The following is a 23,444-nucleotide window of genomic DNA, read 5'->3' as shown; positions in this document are numbered from 1 at the left end:
AGCTTTGGGGCAAGGCTGTATCCACATTCTCCAAGGGGAAGGCTGGAGTCAGCTATGCACGTGCCTGAGGACCTCAAAGCTGGCTCTGAAGCTCTTCACAGGGGAAACCTTCAAGGCTTTCACCCTGCAGACAGGTCAAACTGCAGTCCATTCTCCTCATGGACACTTCACCCAGCCTGAGAGGACAGGAGAAACCCCATTGGTTGGGATGCTCACAGAGATGATAAAATCGCTGACCTGAAAAGGTTGAAATCTAGGCAGGATTTATGTCCCATAGTAAAATCACAGACCTGCCTCTCTCATGGTGATAAAAATAAATCACCCTTAAAAATAGAATGACATCGATAAAAATAAATCTAGAAATACATGCAGTGCATCATGGAGTTACGGTCTGCTCCCAGCCTGGCATGGAAACTCCTCACCAGTTAAGGGCCAATCGACAGCGACGAGCATAAGCGGTGCTTGGGGCTAAGTCCTGGGAGAGGGTGTCAAATAGGTACCTTCAAAAGTCTAATTTTCAGTGGGTGGTTGCTCAGTTCTTGTGAAGTTTGGACCTCTTAAAGAGGACCTCGATTCAGGCTGTGAAAACCAGCAGTGCCACTGGACAGTCGTGCTCTGCCCCTATGGATCCACCTGGTATAGACAGGAGGAAGCTTTTGCTTTGTCCAGATGTAAACTCCCACAGAAGTTGGTGGAAAAAGCCAGTCAGTGGGTGTTCAGGTGTGGAACATAAAGGATTAAGGCCGCTGTGCTCTCACCTCCCATCACAGGTACAGCAGAGGACAGGAACTAGGGATGAGAGCCGCAGAGCAGCTGGTGGAGATTGGATCCCACGCGGGGCTGCGCTAACGAGCATCGCTCCCTTCCCTGCAAACGAGATCTGACATGTTCTGCTCAAGCGTGGGGCATCCAGCGAGAGTGACAAGCTGCTCTGGTGAGCTGGGGATGCAAGTAGGGGCAGCAGCTGGGCCAGTTCGGGAAAACAGCCGCTCCTCACAGCGGAGACCATGCGAGAATTGAATCAGCCCTGCTTTGTGCCAAGGATGTGTGGGGCTGGTGAGTGGACCCACAGGGATCTTCCAAAGGGGATGTCAAAATCTGGCTCCATAAGATGTCCCTGTGGTTTCTGTTGGAGGCAGAGTTTTGCCTCTCCTCCCGTCCTGAGCCAGGGAAGAACTGAATAACTTTTCTCTCTCCCCGAGAGGCGGCTGCATTTCACCAGTGCCTGAAATGATCCTTCTGCACTGTGACATCTGAGTGAGAGGAGCCTTCTGCTACACCATCTCCATCTGCCGGGGTGGCTGCTGCCACCTCCCAGCCCTCCTTGGGACTGTAGGTGATGCTCAGGGCTCGTCTACATCAGGAACTCAGCCAGCGTAATTATTCTGCCCTGATGCCTGCCAGTGCCGCCGTGCAGACAAGCCCTGAGGAATGGGAATGCTAAGAAGAGAATATTCTCTTGACCATGAAAACAGATTTATGAAACCAAGTCCAGTATTCGCATCTCAGCTGAGCAGAGAGAGATGAAAACAGGGTCACCCTCCCAGCCTGTGGTGCTTTCATGACCCTGAAAGTTTTCTTCTACTCAAGGTGTCGCGTACTAATGGCACAGTCTGTGGTAGTGGGAGGCTTAGAAAAAGTCTTCTTCTCTGCAAGCCATCCTTCTTCAAACCCCCTGGCAAAACCAGAAACCAACATCCCTACTCACACAGCGAAGAGACTCTCATTGCTAAGAAGGAGGGAAGAGCTGGGCTAACCTGGGAACGGTACTGCTCACCGCTCTGCAAGGAGACGGAGCGGTTTGCGCGCTCTTAAGATGCAGAGCATGCCAGGAGCAACAGGACCTCTTGTCTCCACAACACCAGGAAGGCATCCTAACCAAGGCAAGGCACTGGAAAGCAGGAGCAATGCTCACCGCTGCAGAAGGCACAGCAGACACGACATCAGCAAAACCCACCACAGTCCCCAAGCCACTTTTCCCATGCGAAGTCCTATCACCCACACCACCTGAGGACCAGCTGGGGTCACATACTTATTTCCTACCAACACAGACCCCTCTGCCTTCATTCACTAGTTGCATGCTTGCTGTATTCCCAGCTCACTGTAGAGTCCATGACCCCTGTTTATCACCCAGGAACAGGCAGGCCAGAAGGAAAGATGACACTTCTCTGCCTGGCCTCACGCCTCGGAGTTCCAGCAGGGCTGGCTTTTGCTTCACAGGGGCAGCCTTTGCACGCAAGCAGAATGTGCTAAGCAAAAAAGGGCATTTACAGATGAGGAAAGATGGCAAATTTCACAACTCCATAAGGAAGGATTGGAGAAGAGATCCACCCTAGATAACCACCAGGCAGGAACATTATTGGAAAAACAAGTGATCTGTGGTGTAAGAGATGGAGCCAGTTCATGAGTAGGTTTTCCAGACCGGGCAACAAAATAGTGTATCTTAGAAGCAGATAAACTCCATGTGCCTGCTGCTGCTACACCAATGAACTGATAGATCCATCACTTCAAATCTCCATCCTTGTGAACACCTTTTTTTTACTGATGGGGGTCACCACTGCATGACCCTGCTGGTACCTCTTGGTCCTCCATACGTTATACTAGGTTAAGACAGAGGTGAGCCAAGTAGGCATTGAAGTACCCTGAAACAAACCCCCCTCTCACATCTTTAAGCTTTCCAGGGTGTTCGCTCATCCCCAACCTCCCTTACCTGTCTCTTGGTCACACAGCTGCTCACAGGCATCAGTGGTTCTCTGTCCACAAAGGTCTCTCACCCAGGGCGATGTAGCGTTGATTTGATAGTACAGGGACAGTTTGGCTGGATTAAGCCAGTCGGAGATGTCCAAGTAGCTCCCCTCGCTCACAACGAAGCTGCTGCCTGGAGGGTGGGAAGAAAGTGCATTAGATGAGCGTAAAAATCTAAAAAAAAGACCCCCCAAATATGCATTTGGGCCCAGTATCAGAACACTCTGCACTTCAGGAACTGCTGTGATGTCAAGGTCAGCAAAATAAACCCAACTTCATTTAACTATTCCTCTCCATATTAATGTGCCCTAATGAACGGTCCATCAGACGTGACGCTCCTGCCCAGATGTTCCCCAACCCTACTAAGCATCACGAGATACTGGATCTGATTCCCAGATGCCTGCAGAAATATGGACGAAGGTATTTATTCTGATCAATCAGATGGGAGCATCACTCCCCCAGCTCAGGCAGGTGGTGTCCGCAAGATGCCTGGATGCCAGGCTCAGGGTGCAGATGGGCAGCAGCAGCATAGGCTGCTCCCACTGCACTTCTTTAGTTGGAGGTGAGTGAACTGGCTCAACACACATCTCATCTGAGTGGTTTTGTATCAGAGACACTCGCTCACTCCGTCCCTCCTGAGAGTTAGAAGTGAATTTCCTGCCAAAAGTCTTTTCTTACAAAAACTTACGTTTCTTTATTTTGTGAAATGTATTTTTCCCCGCTGGCATCTGGGATTATGCATCATCTAATTAGCCAAATAGATTTTCAGTTCAGCCCAATCATTTCCTTATCTAACATCTGAGGCCCAGCATCGCTTGGGGGATTTTGTAGGCACAGAGGTCCTCATTAACTCTGATCTTCAATTACATTGATTATAAGACTGCCTCCATAATAGTGCTGCACAGATCAGAGGGGAGCCAAACCCCCTCTGCCATTAAAAAGGTGTTTTGAAAAAGTTACCGGGGTAAAAACCTCTAAAAACTGGGGAGAAGAAACATTCAAAGAAGACTGGGCAAGGGGAACTGTCAGGCAGCCCAGGAGCCCACAACCACTCTTCCACTAAGTGCTAGGATATGAAAACATGGGCAAAATTTGCAACCACTACCTGAAGATTCATATCTTTCTTAGCAATTAGAATCAGAATGGTTTGGGTTGGAAGAGATTTTAAAGTCCTTCAAGGTCCAACGCCTGCCATGGGCAGGGACATCTCCCACTGGATCAGGCTGCCCAAACCCCATCCAACCTGTCCTTGAACACCTCCAGGGATGGGACAGTCACAACTTCCCTGGACAATCTGTTCCAGGGCCTCACCAGTCTCACGATGAAGAAATTCCTCCTTATGCCTAGTCTAAATCTATCTCTCTCCAGTTTATACCCATTACCCCAATTCTCTTAACCTGAGATAGCAGCCCGGTAAGAGCTGCTCAAGGATAGCAAGTCTATAGATCCAGGGTGTATTTTAATGAAACTTTAGAACTTGTATCGCTTACTAAAGATTAGGACATCATTCTTCTAAGCACTGCATGAAATCTTAGCTCAATGAAAGCCAAGAGATTAAAAAAGAAGGACAAAAACCTGCATAAAAGCAACCACCCTACATGAAGCTAATGGACACGCACTCTTGATTTCCTTTTGAAGAGAATCGCTGGTGCTTAAGCAAGAAGGAGCCCTTCTAAATCTCATCCCATGCCACATTATCCAGGCAGAATATAAAAAGAGGAAAGCTTGAAGTCAAGCATCCTAGTGCGCAACCCCATTTTCAGGCATCCTGAGATCTCAGCACCTTATAAATCTGGGCCCTAATTTCACACGAATTCAAATCTTCCATACTTACACTGGTGATACACCGTAAACATATTCACAGACGTATCTCGACGCTCAAAGCCAATGGAAGCTGCCAAGCTACTGACTGTTCAAGCAAATGAAAATTAGACATCCAGGATTCAGCTGCTCTGGAGACACAGTAAGGCAGGAGCCTGCATCACCAAGGCTGCAGGATACATCTCAATCACACACGTGGAAACTGTAAATTGTTGGCTAAACTCCACAGCACCACTGGAAAGCATCAAAATCCCAAGTGCAAAGAAGTACCTTAGAGCCACCTGATTTTATTTATAATTATCACTCCTGTCAATGAATATTTAAAGGTAGCTTTAAATACCGACAATAAATATTGCTGGTTTATTTTGCCGAACAGAAATGCATCATGAACCCATTGAGAGTGTTTATTTATGTGTACATGTCTATGGAGCAACCTCTCAATCTTGTTTTCTTTCTTATTTTTGTAGTTCCCTAATATAGACTGAGGCTTGGGAGACGCATAAGCACGTTTTAAGGCTCAGCTACAGACAACTCCCTCTGCACCCAAAGACTGAAGAGCAAAACCACCACCTCTCAATTAAATCTCTATTTAATGAACCCCACTTCAAGTTAAAATACAGTCAGCCTGAAAGTAACAGAAGCAAATTAGGCATAAAATAGTCATATAATTAGTATTCAGAAAGATGAAGGCGACTGAAGTCAGCAAAGCATGCTGGCCCAGGAGCTGCTACGTGGAGGGAAGGACCCTATAGTCAGGGTGGACAATGAAGAGGTGACCTCTGGAGCTTCCCACCAGCCCCACCTGCTGAGACTCTTCTGGAGAAAGCGCATTCATGGTCCTGCTGCCAACTTTCTATCTTCTTTGGATAACCCAGCCTGTTTGCTGCTGGAAATATAACCCCTCCAAAACTATCTACTTATAGAAGTACTTTCTAAAACAACACCAAAACATAACAGCAGAGAATAACTTCAAATGGGAGACCTTACTGCTCTCTGCAGCTCCCTGAAAGGATTGTAGTGAAGTGGCTGCTGGTCTCTTCTCCCAAGTAACAAGCGATAGGATGAGAGGAAATCGCCTCAAGTTGTGCCAGGGGAGGGTTAGATTGGATATTAGGGAAAATTCTTTACTGACAGAGTGGTGAAGCCCTGGCAGAGGCTGCCCAGGGCAGTGGGGGAGTCTCCATCCCTGGAGGGGTTCAAAAGACGTGTAGCTGTGCCACTCTGGGACATAGTTTAGCAGGCACAGGGGTGTTGGGCTGACGGTTGGGCTGCATGAGCTTGGAGGTCTTTCCAACCTTAATGACTCTACAATTCTATGATTCTCTTTCAGCAGAATTTTGGTGCCCATGTAAAAGCACAGATCTGGGAAGCCTGAAATAATTTGCAAAACGATCAAGCTTTGTCATATTCTGTACAGAGAAAGACCTTCCTAAATGTAATGCAGTTGTGACTTAAATAAAAAAGAAATGTCCTGGTATATTCAAGATTAAATACTGGCTTTGATTTTACTAAGTCTGATTGAGAAATCATCTTGAATATCAAATTTTTGTTTGAAAAGAGCAGAAGTGATAACATTTTAATCTAAAATCTCTGAAATAAATTTCAACCTAGAATGGAGGCTTTTCTACTTCAGTTGTTGGCTGATGGCTGGACTGGATAAACTTAGATGTCTCTTCCAGCCTTAATGATTTTATTCTATAATTCTATTAAAAAAAAAATAATTAAAAAAAACCAAAACCCACAACCTGGGGAAACGAAAGATTTTAGTTAATTGTAAACAGTTTCCTTCTTTCCTAGGAGGAAGGATGAGACAAATTCCAGCAAGGAAGTGTCTCGCATCTTTGAAGCCGAGTGTGTCACAGCTCAGCTGGGTGAGATTTTGAGAGGTGTTCACAGATACTCTCATCACCTTCACTCCCATTGGAAATACAAACAAACAGACATCCCAACCTTGATCCCTTTATAGTTTGCCTGGGTAAATAAATAACAGGAAATGGCGTTTACAAATATTTTGAAAGCTAAAATTCCAAAGATTTCAAAGCCTTTTCACACAATTTTTTTTCCTCTTTATTTTCAAAGAAGCCAGACGTAGAAAACAGTTTTCAAAAGTCACCAGTGTGCACATATCAAAATCATCTTGAAAAGCTCAGAAAGGGCAGGTTGAGTATTGAATCCTTTTAGAAACTACAGAGAACAAACATTTTCTAAGCAAGAGCTGTTTCAAACATCTTTAGCTTGCTAGGAACATCAGCCAAGTTTGTTTTCACCAATATACAGCCTCTCCACTGAAATCGAGAAGGAAGGGAGGGTGATAGGGAACCCAAGGGGCTCACATTGCCCGGACAGTGAGGGGTTGACCCTGCTCTGAATCACTCTCTGAAAATCTGCCTCGAGGACATCAGACTTCACCAAATCGCCCTACGCCTGCCCCCAGCCTACCCTTTGACACATGCCTCCAGTTGCTGCCTGTGGACCTCGCAGTGCAGATGCTAACAGAGATGTTCTCTAAAACCCCCAGAGAGATGGCTCACCCTGCTGTCTTCTACTGTTAACGTCATCCTCTCCCAGGTGTCCTCCTTTGAGCTTCCCATTCAAAAACTCAATGAAATTCTGCTTAAAATGGAGACATTTGGTCCTGTTTAGGGTAAAGCAACCATCAGGATAAAGCAACAAGCAACCAAAGAAGGGACTACAACAATGAAATGACAGCTCTCCACCAACCACTTCCACATCCTCCCAGGAACCTGCATTGTAGGACATTTCCCTTGAATGCTGTTGGCTTTACGAGCCAGTCTATACCACAAATTAGCACTGCAGTGCCATGAGGAACATCAGTACACAGCTACATCACCACCTCCCAGCTCCACGAGGTCCAGCAACACCTCGGGGGATTGATTTGTTTGGGTTTTTGTACGCATGTGTTTCTCCCCCCGCTTCCTCCTCCAACACTGATCAAAGCCGTATCAGTCAAGGCAGCATCAAAAGTTCACGTCTCTCATGCTGAGGTCTCCTTCAAAGTTCAGTGGAACTGCTTAAGCCTTGACAAAAAAGGCTTGAAGTTTTGACATTTCAAAAATCATTTTCCAGAACACAACAGGATAAAACAGCTCAGAAGAAATATCTAACGAGGGAAAAGAACAAAGCACCCAAAAGGCAGCCAAAAGGGTTTGGCTCTTCCTTTCTCTCTCTCTCATTTTTACCAAGGGAAGAGATCAAAACATTATTTTTTTGAAGAATTTCTATTTCTTCCTCTCTCTGCTCTTTTTGTCTTCTTTGGTCCATTTGCTATATCTTGGCCAATGAAACTCCCTTTCATCTAAAATTAGTGTTTTGTGTTGGAAAGCTACGGGAGGTCATACTACAGGTTGCTGTTAATGCATCTATCCCTACACTATTGTGCAATTATAATCCTGTTACAGATTTTTTTTTTTTTTAAACACTAGAGGAAGGATTATCCCTTTGGCTCCATTCTACAGGTACAAAGAATAACCCTACTTGATTTCTTTAGAGACCTTTATTTGTTCCTTGTGAAACTTGAAAGAACATTTCCCAAAGAGACAACTCCCCCCCTATCAGCTCTTCCCATTGATCACCTCTCACTCTCCTGTCTTGGCCCCAGGGAATGCAAACTTCTGCTTCTTAAATTCCTTTCAGAAAAGGCAGACAAGCCAGGCAGATGTTGGATTTCCAAGACACACAGGTACTGACCTAAGCAAGCAAACCAGGCTTGGCGCAGGATCACACCTACAGATTAACACAACACTCGGCTTTACCACCCGTCTCCTGCTCTGAGCAAAACTAGGTAATTTCAGAATAATTCAAACTCTCTGAAGTCAAACTCTTAATTCTATACTCTAATTTGAATCCAGAGGTAATATCACATCAAGTTAAAATCCAAGCTACCCAATTCATCTTGTTTTTCAAAGGATTTCACTCTTGAACAAGATTGAGTGCCTAAATAGAAAGCTATGGTAGCAAGTTTTTAGAACAAAAAAAGCCTACGGACACGCCTTTCATTTACTCTTCCATCACTTGAAGTGCATACAGTTCATATCGCACACAGTGCTTGACTCAAGGATGTATTTTTTAGCACAGAAACTACTTGCACGGCTGTGAGATGCTGACTGCCCATCAGCTGATGATCAAACCCAGAGCGCCTCACCCCCTAGAAATGCTGTCAATCCTGCCAGAGCTTTTTCACTCCAGCAAAGCAGAAGCAAATTAGCGATAGAAATCTGTATGTAATTACAGCTCAGCCTCGAAGCATCTTTCCTGTGGGAGGAGCAGGGTTACATTTTAATTGTTAAATTGCACTTTCTTGATAATTTTGACAGACTCTTTCCCTGGGTTTACTTGGCAGTCAGTCTTTATTTAGCCAGGGCTGAACTTCTGACAAGCAACACATGTAATTAACTTTACACCACAAGTGATGACTCGGCCAACTTTTCCCAAGCCCAAGCGAGATGGTGTTCTCCCACCCCTGCCTTGTGGTCAAGCTCACACTGCAATGAGATCTCCCAAGTCGTTATTAGACAATATAATTGCCTAGATGTTATTAACAGCCCATTTCCATCCTCACCGGGTCAGCAATGGCTGAGACAGAAATCAGACTCCTAAAGAAAAGCTGCTCCTTAATGCTCGCTATCTCCCAACTCCCGCACTCCAGCCTGGAGCTCCTCCTCAGTGATGCTCTCTAGATATGGACAAGGGTTTGGGGAAATCCAGCCTAAATCTAATCACATCATGAAGTAGATGACAGACGAGTTGTGATAAGCTTTCAAAAAACCATATAAGTGTTTGCGAACGGAGATTTTTCAGTGAGCAACAAGACCAAACATCCTCCCAGGATGGCAGAACACACAACCAAGAGGCAGCACACGCAAAGTTAATACGCCACAGGACTGAGGCAAGCTACCACCCACTCACCAAGAGATTGAACATCAGCAATGCTACTTGTTGGGAAAACGATAAAGTGAAGTAGCATATTCTTAGGTACGCAGCCTTCAAAAATCCTCACTGCACTGCTGTGTCATTGCTGCTGCAGATATCCTACGAATTCTTGTTCGAAAGCAAGCATGGTCTAAGCCAGGACTGATCCACCTCCCTGCAAGTAGGCAAAGTCTCATCCTCCAGATGAAGAAGTCAACGGTTGCATCTGTTCATCTGGTAAGGGAGCAGGCTAGTTGGTCAAAGACACTATGCCCTACTGCAGCCCTCCCTCACCATTCCTCCCAAATTAGAAGGGAAATGGTGCTGGCAGAAGCTCCGCAAGTGCTGGGAGATGCCCCCTCCCCAACAGTGAGCACATCCTGCCTCTCTCAGGATGCGGCAGCTTCCAGCTCTCAACTGGCCCCTGCTGAAACCACCCAAATATCAATGGCAATGCTCTGACAAATGCTGCAAAGGAGAAGAGAAGAGGCATTTGCCTCCCCCTTACAAACAGAGCTTGCCGCAAACACACATCTGGGGGAGCCAGGCTGGCACAGGGAAGAGCTGAGCACAGGATTACAAGCCTGTCAAATGCACGATAAAAACATGATGCACTTCAGCCTCCAGAATCTTACTAGTTCTTCATGCAAAGAACGTCTGCACCGTAAAGCCATCCAGGAATCCCTTTGATCCATGCTGATACAGTTTATAAATTGATGTTAATATTTAGAGTTCATGTCTGGTAACGCTGCAGCCATTTGCTCGCATTTTCTTGCCAGCCAAACAGACGCAGGAACAGGAACGAGCTGTAATGCAGACACGGAGGTGACCTGGTGATTAAGAGCTGGTGGAATTAAATGTTATCTATAAAGCTACTCCTCACAGCCACCTTACCAGAAACACACACGCTGCGGGGCAGCCAGATGTGGCACAGAGTGTGCAATGGGAAAGCGTTATTTCTGCATAAGCCCTGATCCAGGACTCTCTACAGCAAAACAGACACCTCTGCAGAAGACTGGCTCAAGGGGCAGAAAACAGCACAGAATAATTTGATTTCAAACCAGCAAATTCCCTCTACTACTGATTTCAGATGGGGCTGGTGAGGCTGGGACCAGCTTGAGAACACGGGGGACTCCAATGGCAACATCCAAAGAAGGCTTAGAGATCTGATCTCTTTCTCCATCCTTCTAGTATAAACCCGAGGTGCTTCAAATGCAAATCAAAGAGTGCCTCCAGCTTTTCCATGCTGTAAAAAGGAATGAGGAGGCAGCCAGCTCCTGCTGCTCATTTCTCTGTGACCGCATGCGCAGCACGTGCTGAGTGCACACGCAAGTGAGTGCCTGAGGACACAAGCTAATGCCTGGTCACCTCCAAGGGCTGCAGAAGATCGAGCAGGAGATGTCAAAAGCAAACAATTTAAAGTAACACATTTAATTAAAACCGAAATGAGAAGTTGTTGCTAGTCCAACAGTTGCAGGCTGCAGAGCAATGCCAGTCTTCAGGGAAAATAAACACAAGTTGCTAATAGCAGCATCCGATTCCACCTGCGTCTTGGAGGAAACAGTTGAGGGGGTAAGGAAAGAAATAGTCTGTAGATGAAACAATTACTGATCAGTTATGTGACAATCAAAATGCCATTGTTCAGATAGGTAAACGCATGAAATTCAAACCAAAAGAAGGCACAAGCAGCTTCCCTTAACTCTGCCTCTTGTCAGACAACCAAACTCAAAGCATCATCTTGAGTGGCAATTCCACCTCCCACTGCTCTCCTGGCTTTGTGCAGGGTGGGACTGGACTTGCTTTCCTTCCACTATTGCTGGCAGAGTCATGTTCACCCTTAGGGAATTTATCCATGCATGCCGGAGGGCCGAAGCAGAAACACAGACGACTCGGAGCAGAGCCCATCACGTGGGCAGCGCCTGCCAAGCAGTCCCTCTGCTCACTGACCTCCAAAAACCACCACGTCCACATTCCAGCGAGGTTTCACACAGAGGGATTACTGCATCTCCTCTGGCATGCATCTCAGAAGAGGAGGGAAGGGGATTGTGAACACCCTGAGATGTCTTTGAAGTGACAGAAACCTGCTTTATGCCACTTTACTTTATCTCCACTTATAAAGCGAAGCCCTACAAGGCCTTAACTAAATGCAGTTCTCGTTTCCTTCTGTACGCACTGGAGGATCTCACCCACCTCTCCCACTAAAGTACCCAGATACAAACATCCACCCATACCATATATAACCTCTTTGCAGGCTGTAAAAATGGGAAGCTTTAATTGATACTATATTTCAAACTGTTGCGCAGCAAGGATGTACTCCAGGCTAAGTCCTCTGGGGTATCTTTCTCCAGCCCTGCCTTCCCTGAAAACCACTCCCATTGCTGCATCTCTACTTTTTGAATTATTACTAACAAGAAAGAAAGGAAAAAAAAAACCTCCACAACTATTGAATGTATAGAGCTGAGTGGTTCACATATTCATAAGGGGTTTTATTGCTCAGATGGAGGGGCTCTCCTTCCTTTCTTCGCCCCTTTGACACTGCTAAAGGGGCCTTTAAAAATAATGCTTTGCATTTCCATAGCCTCATAAAAGCCACTACGAGCCCTTCTATAAATCCAAGCCATCTCCAAAATCAGAACGATGCCTTCTGCTCAGAGCAGGAGAAGAAGCTGCCCTGGAGCAGCAGAAGGGAGGAGAGGATGCTTTCACCATCCCATCCTAGGAGAAGATTTAGAGGCAACAACCCATTTCTGGGAGACAGGAGCCCCCAAGTCTGTCCCTTCCAGCCGTGGCAGCAAAGAGTACAGCAGCTTCTGCCAGGCTTCCCTGGATTCTGCTGTCCTGTGAAATGAAAGCAGAGCAGCTGTACAAACCAGGCAGTAATTGCTCAGAGGGGAGAGGAGTAGGGGGGGAACACGTCATCAAATGAATTAAAGGATGAAAACAAAGCGAGAGAGAGAAATAAGGGCAATAAAGACAGGCTGGACATTAATAGTGTTGCTTGGAATATTATTCACTCAGTCTTTGCTGCCAGTTGGCTTCTGGTCCCAGTCCTTCCCTTCCCTTCCCTTCCCCCTTCCCATCCTGCAGCTCCAGCGGGAGTTTTCTAACACCACTGATTGCTGCAGAGGGAAAAGTTGCTTGCCTCCAAGGCTGGAGACATTTGGTGGGGCTTTTTCTCCCCCAGTGCTTCCTTTTCCCAACTTGGCTTTGGCTCCTGGCACGCCGGAGCTGGCTGGCATCTATTTAAAGTCTCCTTCAAAGACGAGTTTTCATCTGCTAGGAGAGGGATTTCTTTCAGCCTCTGTCTTTGTTTGGCTTTTCCTGCAGAGGTGTTGGTAGCTGCTCCACTTTAAGATTTTCCTTGGCTACTGGCATCTATTGAAACATTGCACTTCAAAAAGGAATGGGAGGGCACTCTTCTCTCGCACGGGAACATCTCCAGCGAATGCACCATCCGTGCCTTCTCTCAGAGCCTACCTTATCATCATGCAAAATACAGAAGAGCACAGCTTCAGGAACCAAGGTATTTAAGTACATGGAAGCCTTTATGAGATATAAATGGCTGGAGACTGATCAAAACTCCCAACCTCAGCCAAGCCAAAGCCATCAGCTCCACCATCGCTACGCTTAGGTGAAGATACCCATGCCAACACCCTTTTGCATCCAGGCAAAAAACAGCTTTAAAGCCACCCAGGAGATGACCAAGGAGGAGCAAGTCCCTTATTTCCCATTTATTTTCTGGGTGCCAAACCTCTGCAAACACAGTCAGCTGTGTTTTCCTGGGTATCATTAAAACTTGCCAACCCAGCTCAGTTCTGTAATGGCTTTAAATGTTTTATAATATTTTGCTGCCAGTAGGGCGCTGCCTTGGGATTTGTCACAACTCAAAAAGAAGGGACAACTTTAAGAGTTTTTCTCTTCCCAGGCAAGGGACTCTGCAATCGCATAAAACGATGAGATTTCAGTAAAAATGATAGCTGTTGCAAAACGTCTTGGCTGCTTCTAGGGGAGGGATTTGACTGTTTCTCATAAAAAATATTTAAAAAGTGTTCGCAGTTTGTAATTATATTTTACAGTTTCATTACAAAGCTCATTTTAATTCTTCTCCAAACCATTTTTACCAGTCCTCTTGCCACTTTCTCTTTAGAAAAGTCATTAAGTCGGTACTGGAGATCATCCCATTTCCCCCAGTTTTGAGGATATTAATCTGTTTTATTGGTATTTCATCGTCATCTCCATTCGACTGTTCCCCCTATTTGCATAATTTGCATTGCCACCCCTTTCCCGGTGACAAGCACAGGCTCAGCTTTTCACTCTCATTCCACACAGTCACATTGCATTTTGTTCTATTTCTTTTGGGTTTTTTTGAGCACTTGCTGGTTTCTGTTTTCTGCTGCGGTCACAACCGCAGGCCAGGAGCAGATCCTTGGGATGCTGAGGTTGTATCTCCATCACTGTCTTCCCACCTGGCCTCCAGCAAGTACCAAAACTGGACTGGCAGTGAGTTCACAGCTAAGTGATGAACTAGCCAGTGCCCATCTCAAAGGTATGTGAGTTGACATTGGAGCAACCTCATTTCCACCTGTAAAAAGTTTCTGTTCTCCAGCTATTCAGAACAGCGACTTGTGAAGACTTCAGAATATTTATGTGCAGCCTGGACAATCCTTAAAGCCTTTTAGAAACAGGTAGAGGTGTAGACAAGCTCCTTGTTTCAAGTTATGCCTTTTGCATGTCTCCACTGATGTTCAGTTCCTCCAGCATGAGACCACAAAGCAGACATTCACCTCCTCTTTCCATTAAGAGCCAAGCTTTGCCTGCTGGGATAGCCAACAAAGCCAGAGAATGGGTTGCAATTTCCAGAGCCGGAGGTGGCTAAGGAGCATCTTTGGGGATGAGAGCAGAGGCAGCCTCGCATGTCAGCATAGGGACATCAATCCACTGGCTACACACAACATCCTTTGCACAAGCATCGTTAGGTGTGGACATAGAAGAAGGGTTAACAAGGCAGTGAAGATCAGCAGTGGGGCTGGGGCGAGCATGTACCCTGTCAGTGTTATCACAGTCAAGAAGAAACCACTCCTAGCAGGGCTGAATCCCACTTCAAACGTACTGGTGAGTCCCTCTCCACCATGGGCTAAGAGTTTAAGCCCCTCTCCATCACGCTCCATTTCTGCTGCTGCTATCCCATTGCACCTCTTTAACCATCTAACTCTCCCTAAAGTATTAATCCTCACAAAACCTGCCCTTCATCCCAGCCCCCAAAGTGGGGGGGCTGTACACCCCAGCAGCCAGCGATGTACTGCCTCTAAGCAGCACATTTCTGGCAGAGAAAAGGTGTCCCCCTCCTTGTGCCCCGAGCAGCGAGGCAAGCGCAGGAGCTGAGGAATTGGAACCGACTGAATAATAGGTCCCGTCTGCTGGAAGAAAATGAAATTTGCCCTCATGTTGCCGAAAACTTGCACTCGACGCTCACCGCACATTATAAAGAAAAGGTCAGTGAAAAACAACAAATGCAAGGAGCCCAGTTGGAGAAAGCAATAAATAGTGACAGCAGCCCTCATCTAATTTTTCAAAGGCTCTCTAGTTTTGCTCAAATCATAGCAATTTCACTCCATACCGCTGCAAGGGGCTGGGCTGAGCAGCTTTTCTGCTGCAGGACAGGAGGATGTCTGTCTGTGCAGGCTCGCCAGCGAGTTTGGAGGAAAACAGCAATATCTATCAGACCCCATTAGTAATAATAACAACAAAGGAAAAAGATGCAGTTGGGAAGCTTTTGGCCTCAGGCTCATGGATGCGCTTTGTGCTCCTCTAGGAAGGGGGATCCCTGCAGCCGAACAGAGCCAGGAGTGTTCCCAAACAGAGGGATCCCCAAATCCCAAATAACCCCCAGTGGGGCAGCAGGGTCCGAGTCCCCAGAGGGTCTTACCATCTGCGATGAAGTGCTCGGGTACGTGAAGTGTCACCTTGACAGTCAACGGGCAGGAGAGCTGGGAGCCACACACCACGGCCAGGATGCAGGAGCTGACCGCGATCAGGGTCAGCGCTGTCTTGTTGACCGGGCTCTTCATTGAACCTGGAAGAGCAAAGAGAGTGGTGGGTGGCCAAAAAGCAAAGCTGTAACAGGGGCTTGCTCAGCCTCCCCAGTTCCTTGCACGGATTCAGGAGAGCCCCAGCCCTGGGGAAGGACAGGCACTGAAAACAAAGACATCGGCTCAGTAGCACTGGAATTGCTTCTGAGGTCTGCAAACCCCATCGTTCCCATCACATCTTGTTTGGCTGGGTTTTTAACATTTGTGCTGTTTCACTTACTCAGTTATATCCATCTTGGAGACTATATTTTCCTAAAGCAGGGAGAAAACCTGTTTGGACCCTGTACAGATCCTCTCCATGGGAACCCCCCATCCCTAAAGCCATTCACCTCCCCCGGCAAAGCCACCATCACTTCTCATCAACCCTGGTTTACTTGGCAAATCTTGTCAAGTAAGAAAAAAAAACAACAAATCAAGCCAAATCCAAGGGCTGCCTGGTCTGTGGCATCATTTGCTTCCACCTAAGGCCAGGAGAAGTCTACACCTGTAGATGTCATACAGCACTGACGAGCGTTAATTATTTACTGAAATACATATAAATATTCAGTCATCACAGAGGGACTACGGCAAACAACAAAGCAACCTACAGAGCCAGCTTCTTTTGACAGGCAGGAGTTATTACAAAACAAGGTTTGTTTTGTCAGGCACAGAAGCTTACAGCATCTCCCACAAAGCAGCTCAGTAGTTCCCGACACACGCAAGCCAGCTGCCAAAACACGCATCCAGCCCTCCAAGTCCCTGTATGATTTGTGGGTCACTCTCAGACGGCCAACCTCCCTCTCAAGGCCAAGTGTCTGACACCAAGACTAAAGGATGCCTGCACCAAGGAATAAACCCATGAGGCTGGGAGGATCCCATGGCTCCACTCAGTCCCTGGGCTTAGTTAGCAGCTCATATTTTATTTGGGGTTGTTTTTGAAGCAAAGCACATTAGGTAAAGCCAATGAGGAGCTCAAGCATCAGCAGGTCTAGAGAGGCTGGCAGCAGGTACAAACCCACTGTGAAACCCTTTCAGAGCATTAAGACAATTCCAGAAGGGTCAGCTACAGTTGTGGTGGACACAGCAAGTCCTAAACTCTGCAAAGGGTGAAACTGGGCAATGCAGACTCATCAGGAGAGACCTGGCTGCCCCAGGAGATTGGGGTGCTCTTGTTGGGTGCAGCCCAGGAGCGCACATGTGTCCAGATGAAATATTCTCCACTGACAGAGATGGCTGTTCTCTGGCCACTGCTACGCCATCAACAGGTCTTTGCTGCTCAAGAACGGAGCACCCCTGGAGACTACAGCTTGGAAGACCACCAGCCTCTCCAGGGCAGGGGGCTGCCCACCACTGCTCCAACCGCTGCACATCCCCCATGGGCACCTAGCCCAGCACCTCATGTCAGCACTCCTATTTGCTTGAAGCTAATGACAGATACCTCACAGAGCAGCTGATTCCCTTCTCTGGTGCTTAGAATGTCAATTAAAAACCACTCGGGGAGTATGGCAACACCAAGGAGAGAGCACGCCCAGCAACCAACCCCAGCTGCTGGAGTCTATTACAGTGCAGCTGAGGTGACTGAGGTCCCAGGAGACCTGACCACATCCTTGCTCAAGATTCAGGTAAGGACACGTTTATTTTCGGAAGCCAATCCAGCCTCTCCCCATCCCTGGCTGTCGACATTTCATCAGCAAGGCGAGATTTAAAAAGCATGAGTTCGAAAATTGAACAGGAGATACATCCAGCAAGTTAGCACTTGCACACCCTGTAATGTGGTCGAAGCAGATGCTGGTGCCAGGGCAGATCTTGCGCTCGAGCTGAGCCCACAGCACCATGACGCTTTCCAGGCAGGGCAGCATGCCCCACCAAAGCATCCCTGGTCGCAGGATGAAGCCTGCACAGTGGATGCTCCAACCAGCATTTGCAGGACAAGAGAAGCAGTTGATATGCTGGAAAATACCCCACCACTGCAACCAACAGGAGAAGGCAAATTGATTATTTATGAAGCATCTTCTACTTTCCTTATGCATGCATCATCTAAACAGCCTTCCCATCTCTATTTCACAGCTTCACTGCCAAATTCCTGTGCCCTTCACCTTGTGATCCTCTTTTTTTCCTTCTCAATCTTTATTCATATTATCAGCATAAGTTAGCACCTCCCTGGGAGGCAAACTTATCCTCTCGCTGGGCATTCTGTGTCTGCCACAAACTCTGCATTTGCTTAGAGTTGCTACACAAATGCAAGAAGAAAAAAAGAGGGAAAAAAAAAATCATAAAAAAGAACAAAGGTAAAAAGCCTTCCCATCAGGATAATTGGACACAGCCAGGTATACAATAGACCAGAGAACACTGGATTTTACCATTATAAATCACCTTTCAATCCAGGTCTTAAAGTGCTTTGCAAACATTAAATCACAAATCCCTTCTGAATTAGACAAGTATTATCCTCTGCTCACAAAGAGCTTGAATCACAGGTATGATGGCAGCTTTCACCATCCTACAGCCAGAAAGCAGCTGCAGGAATTTGGATCTGGAAGCTCCCATCTCCATTGGTTCAGGTGGCTTCTTTTCCCCAGGACTAAGAGGAGAAGGGCACAGGAGCTTGAAACAGCAAAACGTCCATCACAGCTCAATGAGTTTGAGCTTGGCTGCTAAGGAAAGGAACAACATGCTGCAAGTCTCCTTTCACTACCTTCCCCGCTCCCCTGCCTCCCACTCCCTGCTCATTTCCAGCACGGTGCTAATTATTGACATTGGCTTTGACCAACTGAACCAAAACAATGTGTCTTCTGCTTGAGCAGAAATTGGATTTCCAGCTCAACTCTTTATTGCCCACAGCCAGTTTGCTGCCAGGTTTGAAAGGAAGATGCTGGAAAAGCAGATCCTTCCCTTGTTATTTAAAGGGAAGGACACGGCTCCTGCTTTCCACCCCACCAACTGCTCTTCCAGCCACTGATGCTCCAGCAGAACTACTACCATTTAAACACCTGTCTGGAGGTAAACAGCTTCACGCTGGGCCTCTAAACCCACAAGCAAATGTATTCTTAGCAAGCCAACGCTAACCAAACCAACCTCAATGGGTTCGTCGAGGCTTCATGCCCATGTTCAAGAGGCGAGACAAAATGATCCACTCCTTCCTTGGCCCAGGGAGGTGATCCCAAACCCAGCTCGTAACTCAGGCAGCACCACATAAACCACAATGTCACAGGTGGGAGCTCTACCTGGATGAAGCCTGCTCTTTCCTTCTTCTTCTTGTCATCTCCAGGCTTCCAGGGAGGCATTTAAAGTGCAGATTCACAAACCCAAGTCCACCAAACAAACTGGTATCAACCTCCTTTACCAAGGGGAGGAAGCTTTGGAGGGAAATGCAAGACCTTCATGGAGGGTTGATGGGACTCAGGGGCCCAAAGAGTCTCAGCACATCAGGCAAGTCTTCATTTGGGTCTTGTAGGGTCCAAAAGGCCCAAGAGGAAGGTGGTGACTGGGTACGTCTGAGAGCAAACTCCCTCCCCAGAGTCCTCTGCCAAATTTAATCCTATTTATATTGAGATGACCTCTATAACTTTAATTAAATGGGGTTTTGTTGTGTGTTGGATTGCAACAGAGTGAGCGGGTGTCCAAGCGGCCAGCAATGCTGCTTTAGGGGGAAAGTGATGGCCCACAGGGGCTCCCAAAGAAGGCAAACCCAGGAAGCAGGCAGAGTGGTGGGCAGGACACGCAATGAGGATGAAGAACAAGAAGAAATTACTTCTTCCCCAATAGGGAGAAATAACCTCTCCCTCCAGACTGTGACAGCAAAGGAGAGAGAAGTAGAAAGAAAAGGCAAACCACTCTGGTTTAGGGCAGAATCATACCTGAGTTGCTCCCTGCCAGTGATCCAATTAAAAGCAGCTTAATTAGACTGGATGACAAGCGCAGCAGCCAGGGTTGTGGTCAGAGAGGCTTTTGCCACCATCACCTCTCCCACTCAGGATTGTTCCCCTTTATAACACCAGTACCAACTAGCCCAGCTCCAGCCTCCCGGCGAAGACGTGGGTCCCCCTGCAGACAGCTCAGAAACAGCTTACAAAGCACCACATTCCCCTGAAGATTTTGCACCTGCTGCAAGATGAAGATAAATTCAAAGCCACTCGTGTAAACACTCTGCAAACAGCCCCTCCAAACGCACCGTGTCTCCTTTGAAATATCATTTCCTCCTGCAGTTAATTACTCACTGCTTTGTACACTTTCCCTTGCCCACCTAAAGGACAAGGGGCGAAAAAGAACACCAACAAAACTCCAAGCTCATTTCTTTTTAATACCAGCAGCGCTACGTAAATTTAAGGGGGGAAAAGGGTATGTTCAGAACACGTATGGATTTACGAGCAACACAAATATCCCGTGCTCTTGGTAATATGATGTTTCTAAATCAGGCTCATAAATACATGCTTGGGAGATTTAGTCTATAAAAAAAATAAACTTTAATTACCCCGTCTTTATCAGCACACAGCCCATGGTGTTAGCCATATGTGGGTGTTAAACGCCAAGTGCTTTGCAATCTTTCCCGCGCCTCCCCCCGGAGATAATAGCATAATACAGAATGTTTCGCCGCTACTCGGATATTAAAATGTATTTCTATCACCCGAGGAAGACAGGGATGGGGAAACCGAGCAGGAGAACAGCGAGTGCCTGAACTGCTTAGCAACGTGTGGTGCAGCCGCCAGCGCCCAGCCGCTGTGCCGTGCCGCATGCAAAAGCGCCCGGCGCAGGGCAAGCAGCTGCTCCGGCAACTCCAGGGTGCAATGAGCCCACCGCAGCCCGTCTCGGATCCCCGGCGCCGCTCTCAACACGTGCTTCTGCTTCTGGCATGTCAGAGGAGTTGGGCGCTCCTTAATGATCCTTCTTTATGTTCCAGCAGAAGCTCATTAATAAGGTACAACAGCGTTTCCAGGACAGCCTCACACACAGAAACATCTCAAGGTGTTTTACAAGCTGGAGATCATGTCAAATCAAATCAAATGCCAATTAAGACAAGCAGCAATGTTGGCAAGCAGCGCTTGCCACAAAGCACCTCTTGCCACAAAGCACCTCCATACCGGGGAGCAGCACTGCTTGTTTCCTCTCCTCATCCTGCATCTCTGCCCCTCTCCGGGGCCTCCCCCCCTCTTCCAGGTTGCGAGGAACCCCCTTTCTCCAGCACACGAGACACATTGCACGGATGTGACAAGGCACCCTTATTCCAGCCAAACACAGCTTTCCCACATCATGGTCCCACCAAGCCTTCATGGACCACTCTGTCCCAGAGCCAATTCCCTCAGAAGAAGTTGGATGTTGATGCACTGAAACCCCCTAGGCAGCATCTGAGCAGCGGGGCGAGAGCACGAGCAGGCATTTCATAACGTACCTTCTCCACAACACCTGGACTCAGCCTCTCCTCGAGCAGACACCCTCTCCATTGCTGCCTTGGGATCAATCCTGAGCGAAGGTGCCCACATCTATGGTCTAGAGCTAGGCTGGGGCTTGGGTATGGGGCTGGCTGACTGCAACCCGCAGGATGGAGGAGCTCCAAACTTGCAGCTTTGCTCCCCTCCTAGTTGGAAATACCCAAGAGACCCCCAGGGAGACCCATCTCCCCTCCGGGAAGGCAGAGAGGGTGCACATGAGAAGAGAGAGGGGGAACTGAGGAGGAAAGACAACCGTTCTGTACAGCAGAAGGGTGAGATCAGACACTTCTGGATTTATAGAGGATTTGATCTCGCTAAGCACACGCTGAATCAGATTAATACTATTAACATTTATGAATTACTCACTAGCAATTAGCCAAGGTATCCTCCAGCGCAGTGTGGGAGGCTGTAGAAAAAGCATCCCTGAGGCGTAGGGCAGGGAAAGCGGATGCTGAGGGGTGGCTTGGCCACTGCAAGGAGGTCAGGGGCAGGCTGCCAGATCCCATGGTATAGTCAAGGATTTGGCAACTGAGCTCTAGTGTGCACCACAGCCTGCACCGCTTGCCCCAGTGCTTCTCCGGTAGCCTGAGCCTTGGCTTTTTATGTGCTCCTGGAGTTTTAATGCCTCGTGTACTGAATAAATGTATTTATGTCCTATTTATATAGCTGCCGATGGTGCTCCCCCTTTGCTCTAAAACACCGTGCCTGCAGCTCACACGGAGACACCGCCAGCAAATTTCAATCGGGAGGAGGAGGAAGGGTGGGAACGTGGAGGGAAAGAAAAAGCCTAAAGGTTGGGTAAGGAAGGGGCAGCAGAGGGGAGGAGGAAAGTGAAGAAGACTGAGGTGGCACAGGTGGACATGCTGGTCTTTGCTGACCCACTGACTCCACCACCAGCAGCCCTGTCCCCATCTCCAGCTCCATCACCACCACCAGCCCTGTCGGTACAGACAGGGTCACCACAGACAGGTTCTCCTGCCCAAATGTCTTAGACCTCCCCTGGCACAGCATAAAGGGGAAGAAATTGTGGAAACACAATTTGCTCTCCTGGTTTTGTTACATTTTTTGCATGTCTTTGGGCATGGACAACTAAAATCAATGAAGTCAGTTTTGCCTTCATGTCCTCAGTGCTGAATCAGTTGAGATAAAATCACATTAAAGAAACAGTTACATATTTAAAGGCAGAGATTGCCTGCACTGGAATTTTCTCTCATGCAAATCAATGGAAACACTTCTCCTGGAATTAAGGCCTGGTTTTTTTTGGGTTTTTTTTTTTGTTTTAAACTCCATATGATTCCCTATTTTACGATATACAAACACAAAGGCAAATCTGAGTGGAAGGCTTCATTTTAAGGAGGAGGGAGAGCAATTTTCAATACAGTGTAACAAAAACATTATTTCTACAGGGGAAAAAAAAAAAAAAAAAGAAAAGTATTCATTATCTATGAAATAGTTTGTGTTGAGTCACAGCCCAGGAAGGATTGCACTCGGCATGCACAGGGCTGGTCAGACAGCTGAATTGATTTTGGAGACCAGGTGGGAGAGATGATGGAGGCCAGGCTGCCAGGAGGGGGCTCAGGACCTGAGAGGAGATGTCCCAGCACCTGGTGAGCTGCCCATCACTCCTGGACCTCCACTGTGAATCAAGCTGGAATCTCCAAAGTTAGACTTGGGGGAAAAAATACAAAAAAAAACCCTAAAAAAAATTAAAAAAATAAAAATCAAACCATCTTCCCTCTCCCTCAATTATTTTTGGAATAGATGCAAAATAGGGTGGGAATAAAAATCTCTGCTCTGAGGGGCACGTCCACTCCATGCCTCAGTTTCCCTGACAGCAAAGTCTCATACAAGAATGCGCTTCCTCAGGGCAGTGTGACATCCACCACCCTTTGCCTCCTCCTCCTCATGCTCCAGCCAGGAGACAAATCCATCGCAGCACGAGCGCGGCGAGCATCAGTGCCGAAACGTGTCTTCATTTTCCAGCCCGCGCTAACCCTCACCCTCCTCCCGCCCGCATCCAGCATCATGTTTATGTTCCGCTTCCTGGGAAACAAGAGACTCGTTACCATGCGGAGGGCGACAGCAGAGCGATTAGTGAAATTTGTTACCCACATGCTCTGAACAAAATTAAATTAAAAGTGCTGCTTTGCTGTCAAGATAAGGGCCAAGCCGGAGAGATAATTTTTCACTCTCAAACACTCAATTACTCGCTGAGGCTGTATCAGATACAATCAAAAAATAAATAAATAAATAGAAAGGCCCACACTGCCTCCAGGAACAGATGTAAAAGCCGTTATCTCTAGCGCAGTCCAGGGATGTTAAAGAGCCTGCGGCTGCTGCAGCACCACAACTGCTGTAACTGCGGACCCCTCTGCTCCCCAGCTCATGCTTTGCAACCAGCTTCTTCTGCACCGGCCCCTCTGCCCTAACCTCCTGTGTGCCACACGTAGAATCATAG

General features: G+C 47.3%; 1 protein-coding gene across 2 annotated transcripts in view; it reads right to left on the bottom strand.

Annotated features, from left to right (window-relative positions):
* The window catches only part of ASTN2 (astrotactin 2), a 347,344-nt gene that overhangs the window by 197,537 nt on the left and 126,363 nt on the right, over positions 1 to 23,444 (bottom strand). For both annotated transcript variants that reach the window (XM_054084080.1, XM_054084081.1), the window contains 2 exons: positions 15,422 to 15,568; positions 2,711 to 2,878 (listed from right to left, as the gene is read on the bottom strand). In XM_054084080.1, the coding sequence (XP_053940055.1) occupies positions 2,711 to 2,878; positions 15,422 to 15,568 (315 nt within the window). The remainder of the gene's footprint in view (positions 1 to 2,710; positions 2,879 to 15,421; positions 15,569 to 23,444) is intronic.

Source organism: Cuculus canorus, chromosome 19 (genome assembly GCF_017976375.1).
Source record: "Cuculus canorus isolate bCucCan1 chromosome 19, bCucCan1.pri, whole genome shotgun sequence".
NCBI classification, from domain to species: domain Eukaryota; kingdom Metazoa; phylum Chordata; class Aves; order Cuculiformes; family Cuculidae; genus Cuculus; species Cuculus canorus.
This window is presented reverse-complemented; position numbering and strand designations above follow the sequence as displayed.